Raw genomic sequence first — 19,434 nt, 5'->3', positions numbered from 1 at the left:
CTCCATAACCAGTTACTGAGGTCTAATTGGATGATTGTGCAGCAAATTACTCCTCAGTTTATTGTTATCAATGGATTGTTTGTTGTTGTAGTTATAATAGTTAGTTTCTAATATTGTTTAAAAGAACTAAGGGAAAAAGTCTGAATGACTTTCAAGGGTCGGCAATTTCAGTCCTTGAGGGCCTGATGCCCCCCCCCCTGTTTTCCAACCATCCGTAACCCGTGCTGACTACAGGGTTCAGGTGTGTTCAATCAGAAGCAGGAAGATACCATTTCACTTTGTATTCCTTCACTTCACATTCGATGGTTTGTTCCAGCTTCTGACTGACTGAACATACCTGATGGCAATCAACAGTGGCTCCAGCATAAATAGTGGCAGAACAAGCCGAGCAGCAGTCTGCGAGGTCTGAAGTCGCCCACTCCTGACTGGGATCCTACTTTATGATTTTTGTGTGTGTGTGTGTGTGTGTGCGCGCCTGCCTTTTCATTATAGTTTTAACACCAAACACAAACAGTGGTTAGTAGTTAGTGAATATAATCTGCAGTAGCTGTAGACGGCTCGTACAGGTGGAGTGGCGTTTAAATGCTGGCTGCTAACACAACATATTAAACAGCTATTGTCTTTTTGGACACCTACGTTCTGTGTCTGTTTTCTCCATAAAGACATTTGTTTGTCTGTCAATTGGCTAATGGATTTCTAAGATGCTGCACAGCTGTCGCGGCTGAGAGATTTGTGACGTAGCTGTAAAGCTTCTATCAAAATTTGATCCTGAACACAGCTCTAATATTGCAGATCTGATCTAATGCATCGGACTCGGTGTTAGCGTTACTGAACAAAGGGCAATAACATCAGAAGCACTGAAGCCCTCTAGACCAGATGCGTGTCGGGCCCTCCCATTGGACTGCTGCAGCAGAACAATGACGGTGCTGGCAGCGTGTCGGACACACACTCCCCCTTTTCATCAGCCACTCTCAGGAGGGGATATGGAGAAGTCATAATTTTAATCTGGGAATGTGTCCTATTCTTTCCAGTCTAATCGTGGAATATTGGCTGTTTTATCCCTGTTTTGACTTGCTGCATAATTAAGGGAGTGAAACAACCAAATAGTTGTTCCACAGTTCACATATCTATTAGATGGCCACAAGGACAAAGAGATTCACATTGAATTTGAAGAGAAAAGACAGAATGAATTTAGGAGCATGGTGTGATTGATCTGTCTGTCTTCCTGTTTTTCCAGCATCATTATCACTTTCCTACAGTTTCTGTCTCTGTTAAACATTAGTTATATTTGAGATGCTGACGCATATTCAGAGCGGCTAAGAGCATGCTGCAATTCAGCAAGATGGTCATTATATTAACAGTTTAATAGTTTAGAGCTGCGGAGTCCCAAGATTGATCTCTTTTAGTAGAGAAGCGAAGTGGAGAACCTCCTCTCTGCAGACACACAGCAGCTTTTTTAAGACGGCACAGACACAGGATGCTGTGGATTTATGGGAAAGCTCATAAACCTCCAGAGGTGGTGGAATAATAGGTTTTCACTCAGCCGACCCCACACCATCTGTCCAAAATCACCGTAACGCTCACAAGAGCAGTGAATCTTCCTAAATTTCAGTGTTTTGTTTATTATCCAGAATTAAAGAGAGAAGACACGTGGCGCTCGAGTCCATTTTAGGCCCCACAAAATGAAATTCACTCATCTCTGTGACTTCAACACAAAAGCGATCTGTGTGGAGAAGAGTGATGAATGTTTCACATTCCTTTGTAAATTATATGTATTTATTTTCTACAGTAGTTTCTAAAAATACAAATGTGTTCATTTGTAATAGTTTGAACATACAGGTCTAATCCGGGTTCCTCTGATGAGCTCCGTCATAAATCTCATAGCATGATGGCATGAGTGAGGTCAGCAAGTACAAAAAATAAAGAGAAACACAACATCTGTCTCTTTGCAATCTCACAGAGTGGCAGAACCGCCTCCTTTGCATTGACTTTAATATTGATTTTTGGGGTGAAACTGGATGAATGTTGGGTGAGAGGACAATTATCCACAAGTGGGAGGAAACGGACTGAGCTTCAGGGAAATGTCCGTGGTTGTAGATCAGTAGACGAGCATTTTTAAGAAATTGAACAATGAGCTGCATGTTGTTCAGATGTTTATAACTGAATGCTTCAATGAGCTGATATGTGTTGACTGATATTCATATGCCAGTAGAGTCTGCTCCAAATACAGTATTCCTCATCATCTACTAAATGTTCCATTTGTTTCTCCTATCTGTTAATGACAGTTTACATCTATAAGGTTTATTTTGAAAGTGCGAATGAAATGAAAACTGGAAAACAAATGATCAGACGTGGTGTTCCTCTTCTACCAGCCGTGCAGCAGGGGGCACCAGAGGCCCAACATCTGCAGGTTTTTCCGCCGTGAAGATCCTTTTAGCTGCAGTGACCCAGAGTTAGAGAAACACCTGAATATTGTATGTACAGGACTAAACTCTGCAGGGAGAACAGGTGTGAGCTGACACATCAGCAGAGGATGACCAGTTATTGAGTAATATAATAATAGTAAACACTTATTTAAATGACAGGACTGTTTATGGTTCAGGATGAAAATCTTAGTCTAAGTGTTTCCCTCACTGCTCATTTCATATCCCAAATCAAATCTAAGAAACTTTCACTATCTCAGAGGTTTGATGCTCCAGCGGGCTCATGTCCCAATCCTTCTTCCTTCTTCCTTCTTTCTATTGAGTCACTACCAAACATTTTTTGTCACGTACGTAACTGGGAATTCTGAACTTTGCTTCCAAATGAAAACAAATCCCTCCTCTTCCTGAACGATTGGACGAGAAGAAAACTCACGTGGCGTCCTGAACTACATTTGCTGTTGTCTAATCTGAAACATTTGCATGCAGATTATGACCTAATGGGAAAACATGAGTTATTACTGAAACCCCAAACATCATATGCAAATTAATAACCTGTGGCCACTCTGAAAGCTGCTTTAAGTGAACCAGATCTTTGAAAACCATCAACATCTGTTCGTAGCCTCAGCCTAATAAAAACTCAAGAATGTAGCTCGGCTGTGCTCTTTACTGCTTATGGGGCCACTTCACTTTTTCCATATGCTGCAGCAGCAGCAGTATGGACGATCTGAGTTGTGTGAGAGCCTCACAGTCCAGCTTCCGACACGTGTCTGTGTTTGCTTCCCCAGCTGAAACAGTGCCACACTCTCCTGACTGTGCAGACTAGCTCGTGCAATTAGGTGCCGGCGTTCAGGCCTTTTGTCCCTCTGAGCAGCTCCTTCTATTTGTGGTGCACATTCTGTTTTAGACTGCAGCTTGGGATCCATCTGCCTCGGATTTGCCACATTTTTCCAGTGCAGGAGACTGGCTCACCGGTGCGTTTCTCATGGCGATGTGAAATAGTGTGAGATAGCTGCTCTGTGCGTGTATGTGTGTGCGCGCACAGGCTGCACAATGTCACCTTGACTACAATCTACAGGAGGCACTGAGGGTGCACCGCATCTGTACAGCACTGGACAGAACAGGAGAGAGGGAGTAGATGGTATTTGCGTGTCTCTCGGAGTGTGTGAGAATATGCCAAATGTGTGAGTGTGTGTGTGTGTGTGAGAGAGAGAGGGAGAAGGACTGAGTCGGGTATAGCTCTCTCAGACAGCTCACAGTGCTGGAGGATCCCTCTTCACATCCAGACACAGCGACGCAGAGATGTCAGACGCAGCACACACAGGTGGGTCACACAGCAGCAGATGGGACAGGTGAGACAGAACAGGGACGGCAGGTTTCATTTGTCCTCTCTTCTGGGGCTCTGTTCAGGGATACAGCTGCACTGTGGTCGTGCAAAACTAACCAAACATGTCATAATTGGGGGGGGGGGGGGGTTTGTGCGGCCTGCTGTCTGGCCTGGGGGGTCATCAGGGTTGGACTGGTGTTAGGGCAACAAATATGTCAGATTTTAAATTGTGGAAAGCAGAAGAATTAAAATCCTAATTGGTGCATGTTTGGTTTCCACTTTAATAAAACACTCCTCTACTTTTGGCCACTTGCTGATTGAAAATGTTTATTATCAGGCCAAGAAAAGTGAGGGGGGGCTCTCTTGCTGCAGATTTCCAGGTGTGCTGACAGGCAGCGCCACAGACCTTCAAACAGCCGCAGCGGGACCCTCGGGCTCCCGTTCAGCCATAATTGCATTTGCCGCGGCTGTAACTGAGTAAGAACCCGCCGCCGCATCTAGTCCTCCGCATCATGTGACTCTGCCGGGCGAAGATTTCTGCGTCCCCGTCGTTTCGCTGGAGAAGTGCGGACTCGGCCAATCGCGTCTCTCTCGCTCTCATTTTCTCGCGTTCTCTGTCGTGAGGCCTTCACGTGGTGTCGAACATCTTCAATATAAACCGAGTTGTTGAGCGTGTGAGCGACCTCAATAGGATAAATCTGGGATTTTCAGCTTCATCATGGCAAATAATACACATTAGTGATCAGATGGACAGATTGGAGGCGTATCTGCATCATGCTATACAAAACGTTATGCTTTAATTTGAAGTCTCTAAAGAAAAAGGAGAGTAGGTCATGAGATAAAGCTGCAAGAGCACTGGTGTGGTGTAATGTCGATATAGCCGCTATTATAAGGGAGTTATGAACAGAAAGCAGAGGACGGTGGGACAAAGGTTTTCCACAATATCTTTATTTGCTTTATTTCCCGACGGGAAACGCTAAAAACACACAAGTCGCACTTGTTTAAACCAAAAATCATGGGACGTCCGAGTTTTCGGGGAGCCAGTGAAGGCGTCGCGGGGCCCTGTGACGTCAGCCGCTCCCCTGCGCTCCCTCCAGCAGCCAGTGAGAGAAGTGATGCTCTGAACGCAGGACTGCAGCATCTTCAGCCAGAGACCGAGCAGGAAAAAACGTCTCTTTCTCTGTGTGTTTCTCCAGCTCCGCGTCTCCGGACCCTCCTCACCCGCCCCGTCACCCCCGGGTGTCTTCATGATCGGAGCCAGGACAGGATAAGAAGGAAGACATTGTAAAAGCGGAATTTTTTTTTTGTATTCTCCTTTTTCTCCGAACTTCCTTTCTAAGGTTGATTTGGCCTCTTTGTCTTTCGTTTGGGTTTTTCTTTGGTTGTATTTCTCCCGTTTCGCGGCTGTTGCGGAGGAGCGCCACCATCCTGCACTGCCTCACATCAGTATGTTCTTTTATCAGGTTGCAGCGGAATGACACACATATCCTAACCCGCATATCTGAAGGTTGATGGAATATTGACGCTGCATTTGTCATTTCAGTAGCCTACAAGATACTCGTCTGCAGAGGTTTTGGATTTTTTTGCCGAACATCCGCCGCTTTCATTCTCTGCGCATCATCTCTCTGAACGCACGGCGCTCCAAGGAGAAACGCGCAGCTAACCTCCCCCGTCCGCAAGAAACAGGCGTAATTTCCAATTCCTAAATCGCTTTCGCCTTCTCCGAGGACTCATCTGCACCGCTACGCTGCGTAAAAAAACGGAAAAGGGGGGATTTAAACGCAAACGCAGCCCAAGCATCCAACAGCAAGCTCGAAAATGATGGCCGGCGGAGCAGTACAGCAAAACGGGATTTTTTCAAATCCTCACCATCACAGTCAGCAACCACACATGGAGTCCGATCCCCCGGACTCGCGTAAAAGACCCCTGGAGACTCCAACTGAGGCCAGCAGCACCAAGCGCACAAACACGGGAGGTAAGATCAGCGATGGGGATGCGGGGAGCTGTTCGGGTTTCGGTGAATTTTGCTTCGTCCTGAGACAGGCAGAGAGAAGGGAGAGCAGGTTGATCTGATTCCTGACGTACACAGAACCAGATCCACAGATTTGTGCCTCGGCGACGCAGTCATATAAATTTAGAGCTCGATATTTTTATCCGCCGTCTAATGAGCGACAGTCATTTTCCATCAGCATTAAAATAATCACGGGCCGCCGCTTTGATGGAAAGGAAACAATGAGAGGGGCTGAGGGGGGATTTGGAGGGAAGCTGCCGGTTCCCATCGCGCACAGCCTGGCTGCTCCAGCCTCTTTAGATCGAGCGCCTGTTTATTTTTATTTCGTCTTAAGATTTACGCGCAGTCACAGCGGCCATGCTGGAGCCAAAACACGGATGTAAACAAGCGAAAGCCAGATCGGGCTGGTGGTGCGTGATCGCAGGCTCTCATCCCGTCGACGGATGACCTTGTGATAATCTCACACATCAGCCACCATCGCCGCTTTGTGTACAATTACACAAGCGGATAAACAAGCGGAGTCGTATTGACAGCAGGCCTGTGGCGAGCCAGAAAGAACAAGGGGGCATCCAGAGCAGCTCCGAATGCGACAGTGTGTGTGTTATTGCAGTGTGTCAGTGCCTGTATATTTGATCATGCTTTGCCGTCCTGGTTTTTAATAATCTGCAGCTTGAAGGGACCGTTTTATTCACTAAATTGTCCAATCATGTTTCTTCATTACTCTCTGGTTGGATGAAATATGGATATGTCACCATGGCAATCACCATATTTGGTTTTTGTTTACATGCTGTCATGCGCCAAGCATTCCCATCACCCGGCATTACAACCATCAGTAGACTATCCTGGCCATGCACCCCATCATGGACATTTGGACATACAATGCACCTTTAAATGTGTTATTTAAGCAGTGAAAAGATGTAAGTGATATTAAATATATGCAGCTGAAGACTTTGGTTGAACAGTACAGTCTAAAAATGTTCTATATCCCAGCCGAGCCAACCTTTTAGTGCAGACTGTTAAATCTGACTGTCAGTGTGAACATGTAATTGACTGCTATTTTTGGACAGGAGATAGAGAGACACTTAGGGAGGCGTAGAAAAATATTACCATAAAAAGTGGCAGATGTGTTTGCCACAGGATGTTGATCGAGATTTAATAAAGCAGATTTTAGATGATCTGCATGTTTTAATCGGACTGTTTTTATGTTTCTGTTTGTTCCGTCAGTGCAGAGAGATCTCTGATAAAGTTCACTGAAATGAAATTAGATGTGGATCCATCGTGTTAGAAGTGGTCAGCATGAGTTGAAGCTGCTTGATGTGAACACTGAGGTGTCATTATTGGCCTTATTCATCAGTCAGCTCACACTCACACTCACAAGCTGTACATTTAGCTGATGTACTAAATTAGTGCAGTTAGATAAGACGTTGACGTTAGAACCACATTAAAGCTAAAAAAGCGTTTGAGCGTCCTGTCCCTTTAAGTAGGCCACACAGTGACAGGTGGCACCGTTTCCAAAACCAAGTCTTTAGTGTGATCTATAAAGAGTCGAGAGGATCAGAGCTCTTTTATGTTTTTGTAGATTTCTGGTCGACTTGGCCCAAAGAGCAGGACAGTCATTTTTAACAGTCGTCCTCAATGGAGAGAGTGTCCAGCTGAGGAGGGGGGAGCCGCAGGTTAGCCTGCTTTGTGTAACTGCAGATCAATGCAGCACCAGGAGCAATAAAGGCCCCCCCCCCCACCCCCAAGGGACCACTCTCCTGCCTGCGTAACAGTCAGGCAGCTCGTCCATTTAGACAAATGAAAAGGTTGGACTGATGATGATGAGCACGGCCAAGTGCTCAGGCAGAGGAAAACCACGCTGCCGCCAGGTCAACAATCCCTCAGCCGGCAGCATCGGGCTGATGATCGGATAACAGATAGAAAATGAACCAGTCGCTACCCCCCACCCCCCCACCCCCCCCCACACACACACACACACTTTACTACAGCCCAACACAAAAAGACAATCGCAGCTTGGTTTGTGAATATTTTGCACTGCAAGTTAATTCCTTTCTGTTTTTAAATGTTTGTTCCAATGACCAGAGAATTTGATCTTGATCTCTTGTGACTGATATTTCCAGCAGGAATGAAAACGATTCTTTTATTTTACTATTAAGACGTTGTTCTGTCCTTGGTGCAGAACAGACATTGATCATGAAGCGGCAGATTTGATCCCTTCAACAGAAGCTGTATTATTTTAAACTGAGGATATGTTTTTTGTATTTTTATTCTTTCAGTCTACAGTCAGGCTGCAGTTTAGACATACAGAAATCAAAGTGCTGCTAAGAGATCATAATAATGGTTGTTTCTCTGTATGATTAGCTTACACCACACACTCCCCCACCCCTGTGCTTCCTCTCTCTGTAGTGGCCTTCCTGCAGCCCCTATTTGAAACTGAAGGCATTGTATTCCCCCACCAAGAAACTGAGACTCATGGTAAGACAGACTTTGATTTTGATCTTCTACTTGTTTTATAATCTTTACTGTAATATTCTTGAATGCAGGACTGATTCAGCAGTGACAGCACATACAGCACATGTTATTCTCTTGAAGGCCAAACTCTGCAGAACTCTACATCTAACTTTCAGGGCACTTCACTGAGGTGGTTTGACTGCTGCAGGGCCTGAACAGTTAAATAGGAGTTTAAAGGAACATGTAACACCCTCATATTCTACTCATGATTCAGGATAATGCATGTGGATATGGTTTAAATTGTATGTTTCAGCTCCATAACATCCATTTTCATGCTTTTTATACAAACTCAGTGTTTCTTTTCTCATGATATGTGACATTGCTGCACTGATGAGTCCTAATGACCTTTGACCTTATGCTATGACTGCTGATGTATTGTTGAAATGTTTTTTTATTGTTGAATGTGCTCAAATTGTGATATGAGGGCTACAGTATGCACCATGCAAAAGTCACATGACTTTACTTTTGTTTTTCCACAGGCTGCTTGAAACTTTAAAAGGAAAATGTGAAACTTCAAAATTATAAAATCTTTTCATTTATTGCAGCAGAAAACTATAAAACTGTTTTTATATATCCACATGAGAGGACCTGTGTTTTCCATTCATGTCAATCAGAGATTTCAAATCAAAGACAAAAGAGGATGATTTGACCCCAGAGTTCATGTGAGAATGTGTGTGTGAGGAAAACAGGATGTAGCACTAGCAAAACGAGCTGGTCAGCTGTCAGACTGTAGATATGGAGTGGCACGGGACCCTCCCTAACCCCCGCAGGTCATAAATCATAACTATGTCTCATGAAAAAGCTGAAGGTCTTACAGATGACAAGATCAATGAGTAGCTGCAGTAGCTGATGTTCAGACTCCCCTCCCCCACCGCCCTCTAATCCGCCAACCCATTCTTATCTCCGCACCCCTGGCCCCTCACACGGGCCCAGCAGGGTTCTTCACGGCATTAGAGGAATTCAGTTTTCCCTCTAATCATGTACATATATGATCACAGACATTTAATGAGCTCATTGTTAATATTTCATTTAGTTGGAGGTTTGAAAGTAAAAATCCAGACTTGATCCAAAATAAAGCAGTTTTATTTAAGGATCTGCGGCTGCTGAGTGCGTTCAGTTTGTTAATATGAATTTCATTATACAATATTCTATAATGTAAATAGCTAATACTCAGCCGCAGCCTCTCAGCCTAATAGAAATGACTCAGATTCAGTCCATTTGAAACAAGTGCAGCTTTCAGGAAACCTGCTTGTATAAGCCATTAAGAAGTCTTATGTAAGCACAAACCAAATAAATTGGACGTGTTTATTTTATTCGATTTTCATGTAGGTGGGCAGAAAATGAACATGCGAGTTGCTTTACCTACCTACAGGTTTCACAGTTGGGGAAAAGTTTGCTGACCTGGACGTACAGGCCTTTCAGTTGTTTCATCACCTTGTGCCAGAGTCCCTCTCCTTTGCTTTCTCCTCCTGTCTGTAAGATATAATACATTAATTTAGTAAATGGACGGTCTGGCAAGTCTGTATTTGGAAAGAGGTGGGGGCTCTTGAAATGCCCTTGCCAAGTGACATTCGGGGACTGGACGCTGTAAGATTTGTGTGTGGTTTGCTGCGTAGTTACAGTCGTTTCTTTGACTTTAGCTACAAAAAGCAGCTTGCAGATAAAGTGTAATGACAAATGAAGAAGTGTAAATGATGTACTGCACTGCAGATGGATGCACATGAACAAAGACACGCTCATGCTCGCTGTGTTTTGAGCCTTGGCTGTGTGCAACAGGGTCTTTGATGCTATTGATCTGAGTGTTTTCTGTTGCTCCTGGAGCTGAGAGGAGCATCTTTTTTTGGGACGTCCGTACAAAGGAGAGCTGCCTTCCTCACATTGATCGGCTGTCTGGCCGAGGAGGAAGAAACACTGGAAAACAGACATCAGGTGGATGAGGATCCGTTCAAAATCTAAGTGAAACGGCAGTAGATGAGCCAGAATACACAGAAATGCAAAGAATATTATTTTTTAGATGATGTTTTTCTGCACTCTGTCTTCAGAGTTGTATCTTTCATTTGCTGAGCGTTGAGTGTGAAGCACCTTTTTCACTAAAACATGTTTTGCAGCTCGCGTTCGTCCTTTAGCCTTGATCTTTAGCAGAACACGGCGTTCTCCTCTGCGACACGCCTGTTTCCTTCACCCATGAGTCCTCTCCACTCTCCCTCTTCCACTCTCTTCATCTTCGTCTCTACAAAAATACTAATCATGCTCTACTTCAGACCATAACGACTGCACCCTTCTCGTCCTCCCGTCGTTTCTTTCTTTCTCCACCCACCCCCACCATCAGTCGCAGTCTGCCATTGACGATGCTTGCTCGGCAACCGCTACTGAGGCTGTTGATCGATTCACGGCTACCGTCGGCAGGACTCTGGCAGCAGTAGCTGCGATTCTTCTTTCTCTTCCTCCACCCTTTCGTCTTCCTATTTTTTTTTTAAGCCACTGCGTCAAAGTAAAAAAAAAAAACAACAACAACACAGAAACCATTGTACAGGGTGGGGTGAAGGCGCCGAGAGGTGGGAATATTTCCACAAAGGGAGGTGTGCGATTGGTGGAGAGGGATGCTGCTCACAGTTAGCTGGTTGCTGATAGGGGAGAAGAGCGGGGCGGAGATGAATATGGATGAGGGAGCGATGAAAGGGCCGATGCAGCGAGGACGACTGGAAGGGCCCCCGCCACTGAAATAGCCTTGGTCCATGAACAATACACACCAGTTTTTACACACACACACACACCGAAGGGAGAAAAAAGGGGCGGCGGCTGCCTCAGCTATCCGTTAGCGCGGTCGCCATGTCTGCTTTAATTTCTGCTCAGACACCTTGATAATAGGAATCGTGTCAGTATGGAGGCATCTGATTGGCTCTTTCTTTTTCTTAGCTATCATGATCCATAATTTATTCACATATTTGTTTCTTTTTTTCCAAATTAGAGGAGACTTAGATTATTTTATATATATAAAGAGTTGAAACTAGGAAAACGCTTGATAGGCATAGAAACTAAAACAGAGTATTAGATGCTGTAGTATTAAATGTCTGAAAGATCCAGACATGAAGGAATAAATCAATCAACCGTTGAACGACTCTATAAATTAGACTCTTTTTAATTTCCTCAAACATTTGATTATTCAAACGGTCACAGGGATTTGTAGGGCCTCAGTGCTGCTGCCGGCAGCTTCTGAGTGATGGTGATTAAGAAATTGAAGCTCCGTCTGCGTTCTGAAAGTCATTGCCTAAAATGTCAAATCTAAATTGAATGGATGACGTGAAAGGGAAACGTTCAGACGCTGGAGCGGCCGAGAGGAGAACGAAAAAGCCAGAGAGGTTTCCTCCTGCTCGCCTTCCTCTGCATGCTCTCGATGTTTACGAGTGGCGACGGCCATCTTTCAGAACGAAGACAGCTGGTCAGAGCCGCATGGCTGCTGAGCTTTATATGTTTGTGTGTGTGTGTGTGTGTGTGTGTGTGTGAATGCTACCCCCAACAAAAGAGCAGAGGACTGGAGGGGGTGTGTTAGACAAAGCCTTCCCCCCTTTAACTCTCCCTGCTTAGGGGAGATGAATATTTTCCAAGTCCCCAGAGCCTCCATACCAGAGCCCCCCTCATCAGCCGAGGCCGTGTTCACACTGCTGCGCTCCAGCTTTTCCCCTCGTAGGGGACAGACGTGATGTTTCTATGCAAAGCTACTCAAGATACACTTGGGTACATTTGACCCTCAGTATCTGAACCTTAGTGTAAGTTAGAGGATACATGTTGATGTTTTTGTAACAGGCTTAAAATGAGTCTGAAAAAGCAAAATCCTTAAAATATGGAAACAGAGATTTGATTAAAGCAGTGTTGTTGAGCAGCAGTAGTAACATTGGAGGTGATGTGCAATGAATGATATGTTTTAAACATCCAGGGACTTTTCTTTATTTATAGTGTAATGAAGCTAAAAAGCCTTTAAAACTCTTTGAAACCTGCACTGATGAAGGTAATTTCACGTTCGGCTGAGTGAAGCATGTGAGGAAAGATAACAGAACATGAGAAGCAATTTGTCTTCAAGCCCCCCTCACCCCACCCTGCCCCTGTGGGCCTGTGGACACCAGATCCCAGGATTTGAGCCTGCAGTCCCCCAGCATGGGGAGCCTATTCTGGGCTTGGTGGGTCCGCAGGGGCCTTAGCAACAGATTGGGCTGTTTACTCATCCAGTTATGTTGTGGTGGAAGACGATTTATTATTTATTGTAAACGACTTCAGTGTCCCCAAACTCCACAGATTCTGTTGTCCCCTTCTTGACACACAGACTTAAAGACCAACAGTTCGCACAGCTTGATGAACTTGATAAAGGCATTAGCTTTCCTAACATACAAATGCAGCCCCAGCAGGGTGGAGAGTGGATTCACTGGGCTCATGTAGGTCACTCTGAACTTGTTCCTTGTGCTGTCAGATTTTTTCAAGACAGATTTTCTTGGACACATTTTCATGACGTCACACATGCAAACCTCTCCTAAAACCGATGCCCAGAAAAAGACGAAGGTTTATGTCAAAGCCTTCACCCACTGGAAAAAGGGAATGTGTGCACTTCCTGCGTGTGTTGCATTTGTCTGCAAGTGTGCTGCTCAAAGGAGTGAAAACAAAGACCCTGATCACAGCCACCAGTAGGGAGCCCTTTACTTACTCAGCTGCTGCACACTCACAGTATTTCCTACACTGTACTGTAGTAGCTGCTGGCCTGAAGTTGTAATGTTAATTATTTTATTTCTAAGTGTCTAGTGTTTGTGGTTGTTGTGGGAGTGTTGAGGTTGAATAAGACCACTGGAAACTGTCCAGTTTTAAATACACACACATATGCTGTGTTTTTATAATTTATTATGTGTTTTTATATATATATAAATATAAATATACCAGCTGAGCCAATATTAACTAATCACAACCTGCACATTTATTTAAATTTAAAATGTCCTGCTCAACACACATAATGACCAAATCAGCTTGTTGTACTAAATGAACAGTACAGCTCGAGTTATTTCTCCTACATACACCATCTCCTCAGTGTAATCTGCTGCAGTGGCGTGTTTCCTGCGGTGTCAGTTAATCTGAATCAGTTGTCATTTTACTGCGTTGCTTGCAATAAGAAATAGAAACGTCTACAGGGGATTAGTTGATGTCTTACATGCATTTTAAAAAATGGCTGCACGCATTTAGGTGCAAATATTTTAACAGTCCCTTCTCAGAGGCATTCATAGTTTTTCAGTAGTTGTTCACAGAATAAGTGAACAAAACAGAGATCATTAGAAATAAGTTCAGAACCTGACCCTGGTAGGAAATCGCCACGATGTGAGCGACACAAACTGAGGTCTTAACTCGCACACAAAGCTACATGTGAACTCGTGCATAGCTTGATATTAGCCTCTTTTGTTGTGCTCTAAAGTATCTCGCATCCTTTTAGGAACCCCCACAAAATACTCCCTATATACTTTCTGACAGCTAAAACAGTAAGAACTAATCGGTAACAATCACCACAGCTGTAATTATGGTGTTTTTCTTGTTCTTATTTGGACTGAAAGTTTACATGATCATTATGTTGTCAGCATGAAAGAGTCGCTGCACACGGGGGGGGGGGGCTGAGATGCTCGATCTTTGATGATGCTTCATATCAACAAGTGCAGAAAATAGTAACGGAGAACAATGAGTCTGACATCCTGCTGAGACACGAGGTTCTCCCAACACACTGCCAATAAGCAGAAAAGTGTTGTTTGTGTTATTTTAACAGTCTGAGTTACTATAAACCTCGATTGGTAACGTGTTTTAACTCCCACATCTAAACTAGGGGAGTGCATTTAATTTTTTTGTTTTAGTTTTTTATTGGTAGCAGTGAGCGTTTGTGTTCTGGATGCCTATAAAACAAACTTTTATTCTGAAAGTATTACTAGAACTTTTAAATAAAATACATTGATTTAGATCAGAGATATTTGCTCAAACATCCATGAGAGCAGATAATTTTTTTTAATACCATTAAATTTGCTAAGGTGTTAGAGGGAATAACCGTGGGTGAGTGTTGCGTGACCTCTATTAGATTTTGAGGTTGGTGTTGACACTGATGGGTCAGACGTGGCGAGCAGAGCCTCTGGCTGCTTATTATGCTCGGTTAGATTGACATGCAGGAGTATCACCTGCACCACTGGGAGGTGGGATGACACTCTGAAGGGAGCGCTGAGGTGTAATTACACATAATTAGAATTTGCAACTGTGACAGGTAGATAAATGAGGCTTGGCTTTTTCAAAACTGCAGTAAAACGTAACCAAACTGTGTCTTTGTGGGTGAAGTTCACGCACAGGGCGACATGAGCGAATGCGAATAAAATTAGAATTTATTGGTTTATTGGTTTATTCACGATGACCATATTGACTCACTAAACATTAGTTCATGTTTAAATTACCATTCATTTATTTACTTTTTCCAATTAATTCTTTTCAAACTGTCAGAACTCCTATTCGTTGGGGAGCGTTTTTATTAATCCAGTATGCACCAGAGTCTAAACGCAGCATCTTTAAGCAGAGAATCGAGTTTATCAGAGTTTCTGCTAATGTGCCTTAGATGTTCAAGAGGATCTGTAATGTTGCACATCAAGAGCTTCTTCTTTCAAAGACCATATCTTTTCATTTTGTGGGCTTTTAAAAAGCCTCTGACATGTAAGATAAAACTTAAGGAGTTCTGATGAAAATATCCCAGTAAACAGTCACAGTCAGTCAGCATGATGTAATGTGGGAGGAAGAAGCAGATAGTGCTGCAAAGTTTGAAGCTTTTTTTTTTATTATTTCTGGATGATAGTTTGTATTTATGAAAATTGAGTCATGGTGGTTATCAAACCTGCTAAAAGCTTATTTTCAGAGTGTAATTCAATCGGTGTTACGTAACCCTGTTAACTGACTCACCCCTGGAGCTCTGCAACACTGTCTAATGGTACAGATGAGGTGCCGGCGCGGTCCGTATGTTGTCCATGAACGATTTCACGGATTTAGTATTTTAAGGCCTTCATAGTTGTAGAGATTTATAAAATGTATGAGAAGCGACAGCACTCTTTATTTTTACAGGTGCAGAGGATTGTTGCATGAAAATTGATCTTTTTTATTTATTTATTTTTTGACAGCTGATCTATGCTGCATTTATAAATGATCATTTAAATGCTTAACATGGGAACACGTACTAGAGTTATCATGAAACCGATACATGCTTCAGAGTGACAACATGAGTCACCTATTACATCCTTTTATATAGATCATGAGTCATGTTGCTAAGATGTGTAGGCTTGTTTTTGAGACATCGGAAATGCTCTGTTCGTGGAGGAGGTGTGTGTGTGTGTGTGTGTGTGTGTGTGTGTGTATGTGTGTGTGTTTCATATTTACCAATTCCCCTCCCTTATTAATACTGGCTGGTTATAATTAGCTAGCCTCCATCTAAAGCAGGTCAGTCCAAGGCTTCACACTCAAACTGGGTCACTGCAGCGCAGTGAGGAGAAGAGAGGGGAGGAGGAGACAATGTAAGGTGACCAGAATTGGAAAGGACAGGAGGGGAGAGGAAGGAAATAGGAAAGGTAACATAGGAGACGACGGACAGTTTGAGGCCGTAATCATGTGGTAGCTGCAAAAACGAGCACTGCTGTGATCTCTGCTAAAATCACTGAGAGCAAGAACTCTCTGGCACGATTAAAATTATATCATTGTTGTTACTATGAAGCTAATTAGTGAGTGAAGTTCCAAATATGAGGTTGAAAATCTAGAGATGGACAAACAGAGGGAGCTTATCACCACTCGGTTTTTACTATGGAGCTGAGGAAACTGTTGCAGCACATGAAGCAGCAAACAAATAAAAAGATCATGTTGGTACAGATTTTGCTTAATTTTAGTCTTTTGATGAAAATATACATCACATTAGTTTAATTAATTCACTCTCCAAACAGTTTGAAGCTACAGATGCTCCTATCTTTGTGCACACATGGCTACAGATGTTGTTTTCATCTGTTGTGAGGTTAGTGGAAAAGTCAGTTGTTTATCTGTTGATACAGAGTCCACGTTCCTCTGGTTCTAAATACTGTTCATTGGGTTTTAGCTTGACAAGAACAGTTAAATCGTTAAGGATAATATTCTTATGGTGATATTACTTCAGAGAACATCTATAGAGACACATGTGAATGGTTGCTGACATTAATCCCCCAAGTTTCCACTGGCCTCTTTTAAATTTCTCAGTTCCTTACACATATCTATGCTCGTCCACCAGCCCACTGACCTTCCAGCGTCCTTAATGCTCATGAATAAGTGAAGAATGTTCTGCTCTGTTTCAGTATTCTCTGATGAGACTCACATACAGTATGTGTGCTGTGAGGAAGTTCTGCTTTGGGCTTTACCTGCTCAAGTTTATTCTGTTCAATTCAAGATATATGAAATTATTAATCTTGACTTAAAGTAGCTTGAGTACATGTTTATTGGAACTTAAACTGAGGATACCAGGGCGTGAAGGGGAGAAAGATTATTATCTTTATATTATAGTGATTCCATTATAGAATAATGTGGCGATCCAGTTGGTAAAAAGTCCACAGGGAGGTCTTTAATTTTACACAAAATCAGAATGAACCTCACTAAAAACACTGGTTATTAATGCACATCAGAGAATTCAGATTCTTCTGCATACATGTTTGAGCTCCCTGCAGTTTGTATTTCATCACTAGCTGAGCTGAGGAAGGCCGGGGAGTGTCAGGTTTCCTGTCTCTGTGCTGACCACAGCCCACCCAATCTTTAACACCCCCAACACTGAACTACTACAACACTTCCACAGTTTGAACAGAAAATTAAAAGAGAGACGAGAAGCTTCCTCTTATTTAATGTTGAATTCAGACAAGATGCTCTACTTATGCCCCATTCAGTTACCATAATTACCAGTTTCCCACAAATGTTCAGCTGCATGTTGTAATTATGACGGGTAAACTTTTTTCTGGAAGTGCTGATGTTTCTGATTTGATGTTGGTGTCAAAATCTGCAGTTTAATGTACTAAAACACAAAATGAATTAATATGTTGCTGTAGTTGTGCAGTAAATATGTGATTCACGTATCTATTGGCTTTAAAATCCTCAGGTATGATACCATTGGAAGTCACACTTAATAATATTGGCTCCAGGAGATTCTTTTTTTCTGCATCTATTATGTATTTTTGCAGTTGAGTCTTTCCACTATGTAACACGAGTAGCAGACAGTGAATAGCAGTGTTACAAGGTGCCTCGCCCGTTTATGGCAGTGTGTCCCCGTAATAATAATCCTATTTTAATCTGCCTCTTGAGGTTACATGTCCTGGATTATCAAATATGGAGAATGCTGTTGTGGGAGGGAAGCGCTGAGACACCGTTTAAAGAGACATAACACTGCAAAACCGTGTTACTATGCTGACTTTCTTTACATGAAAGACGTCTTTGAATATTATTTCTGATATGAAGACGAGCGAGCCTCAGTTCGTACAGGTTTTATCACATCTTTATTCACACGAAGCAGACGACATCACTTCATATTCAGAGGTTACAGTACGTTCCTCAGTGCAGGTGCAGCTCCATGTTAGCAGGATAAAAATATTTGAATCAGTGTTCATCTGCTCATGTTTGCTCATCCTATCTGCACGCGTGTCATGGTGGTGCTATGAATTCAGGAGGTGTCGCATCCACAAGCGTTGGTTGAATCTGATTATCTTAACAAAACCAGACATGAAGCATATTCCTCAGCTTCTCCTGCTCGTGCCAAGGCGGTGACGAGGACCAGATTCCTCAGGCCGATGCTGAAATTAGATCACACCAATCTGGATAGAGTGTTTAGACGCTCGTGCAAATCGACATGCAAAGAAAGGGGAGAGAAAACGCCGGCGGGGGATCATCAGATTATGGAAATCAATTAGTTGTCATGGATATCAATCATTGTTTGATGTGATTGGGTAGATTAATGCAGCTTTGGAAAGTCTTGGATGGCCGGCTGAGAGGGAGCGGGGAGGGGGGGGGTGCACAGAGAGACAAATTATTCAACTTTGGCGTAGTGATGCAGCACCAGCTCACATCTGTTCTGTGAGACTGTGATTACTGAGAAACACTCAGCTTCCACTTCACAGTTTACACACTTTCAAACACGCTGGTTCATGTGTTGGATGAGAAATTAGTTTTTCTGCTGAAATAACATGAGCACACATGAGAGCAAGAGCCTAAACAGACTATTAGTGCATACTGTAGCTTTTCACAATGCTTCTTTCTTTTCCTGTATGAATGTATTGATAGGTATGAGATGCAGTAGCTCTGTCTGACTTGCTGTTTCCTCTTTCCTGCTGCAGAGGAAGGCGAGTACTTTCTGAAGGTTTTGATTCCCAGCTATGCGGCGGGATCCATCATTGGGAAAGGAGGTCAGACCATCGTCCAGCTGCAGAAAGAGACTGGAGCCACCATCAAACTGTCGAAATCCAAAGACTTCTATCCCGGTAAGACACTGTCACCACCGTCGATGCTGCTGAAATTTTTATCTTTAGAATGAAACGAGAAATTGGAAAAAGTGGCTGAACGAGGTCATCTGACCTGCTGCGTGTTGTGGAGTGGAGCCTCATTTCCACATTGTGGGATAGATTTGTGAATTTATAAAGGTGTATGTGTGTGTGTGTTGTCTGAGTTTGTGAATCATCAGGGACAGAAGGATCATACATACACACACACACGCGGCCCCTGTAACATCAGGATTACAGGATCAGAGGTGAAATTGCATTTGTCTAAACTCTTAATTCTACCCTGACATGAGGAGGGGGAGGATATTTGTGTGTGTGTGTCGCCTTGGGTTGTTTGTTTGGGCTGTGGAAGAGATGAAATGGACAGCAGGCGCGTCGTTTCTAACTAAATGCATATAAAACTGAATAAACCATGTTACTATTTAATTCATTTTTATTACTCTGCATTCACTTAGAGTCTTCTAGCTGATTTTTTACAATCAAGAGCATCATTACAGAAGCAGTAATGTTGAATTTTTCACTCTTTGCCTAAGGCCTCTTCCTCTTTTCCTAACTTCAGCCATGTTAGATTTGCCCACACAACCAGAGAAAGCATTGTTCTTGACTGAGTATCCAGATGTTGACGTGGAC

At 43.2% G+C, this 19,434-nt stretch overlaps 1 protein-coding gene across 3 annotated transcripts in view; it reads left to right on the top strand.

The window, feature by feature from the left end:
• The first annotated feature begins 3,716 nt into the window (after nt 1-3,716).
• Nucleotides 3,717-19,434, top strand: part of nova2 (NOVA alternative splicing regulator 2) — a 65,781-nt gene continuing 50,063 nt past the window's right edge. The window contains exons 1-3 of one of the 3 annotated variants that reach the window (XM_026370653.1): nt 4,801-5,722; nt 8,165-8,233; nt 18,643-18,786. In XM_026370653.1, coding sequence (XP_026226438.1) covers nt 5,566-5,722; nt 8,165-8,233; nt 18,643-18,786 — 370 coding nt within the window. In that variant the 5' untranslated portion in view covers nt 4,801-5,565. Of the gene's footprint in view, nt 3,745-4,799; nt 5,723-8,164; nt 8,234-18,642; nt 18,787-19,434 lie in introns of those variants that run through there. The other 2 variants (XM_026370667.1, XM_026370661.1) reach the window with 2 other exon arrangements.

The sequence above is a fragment of the Anabas testudineus genome, chromosome 13, assembly GCF_900324465.2.
Source record: "Anabas testudineus chromosome 13, fAnaTes1.2, whole genome shotgun sequence".
Lineage (NCBI taxonomy): Eukaryota > Metazoa > Chordata > Actinopteri > Anabantiformes > Anabantidae > Anabas > Anabas testudineus.
Note: the sequence above shows the minus strand (reverse complement) of the source record. Positions and strands in the feature narration are given on the sequence as shown.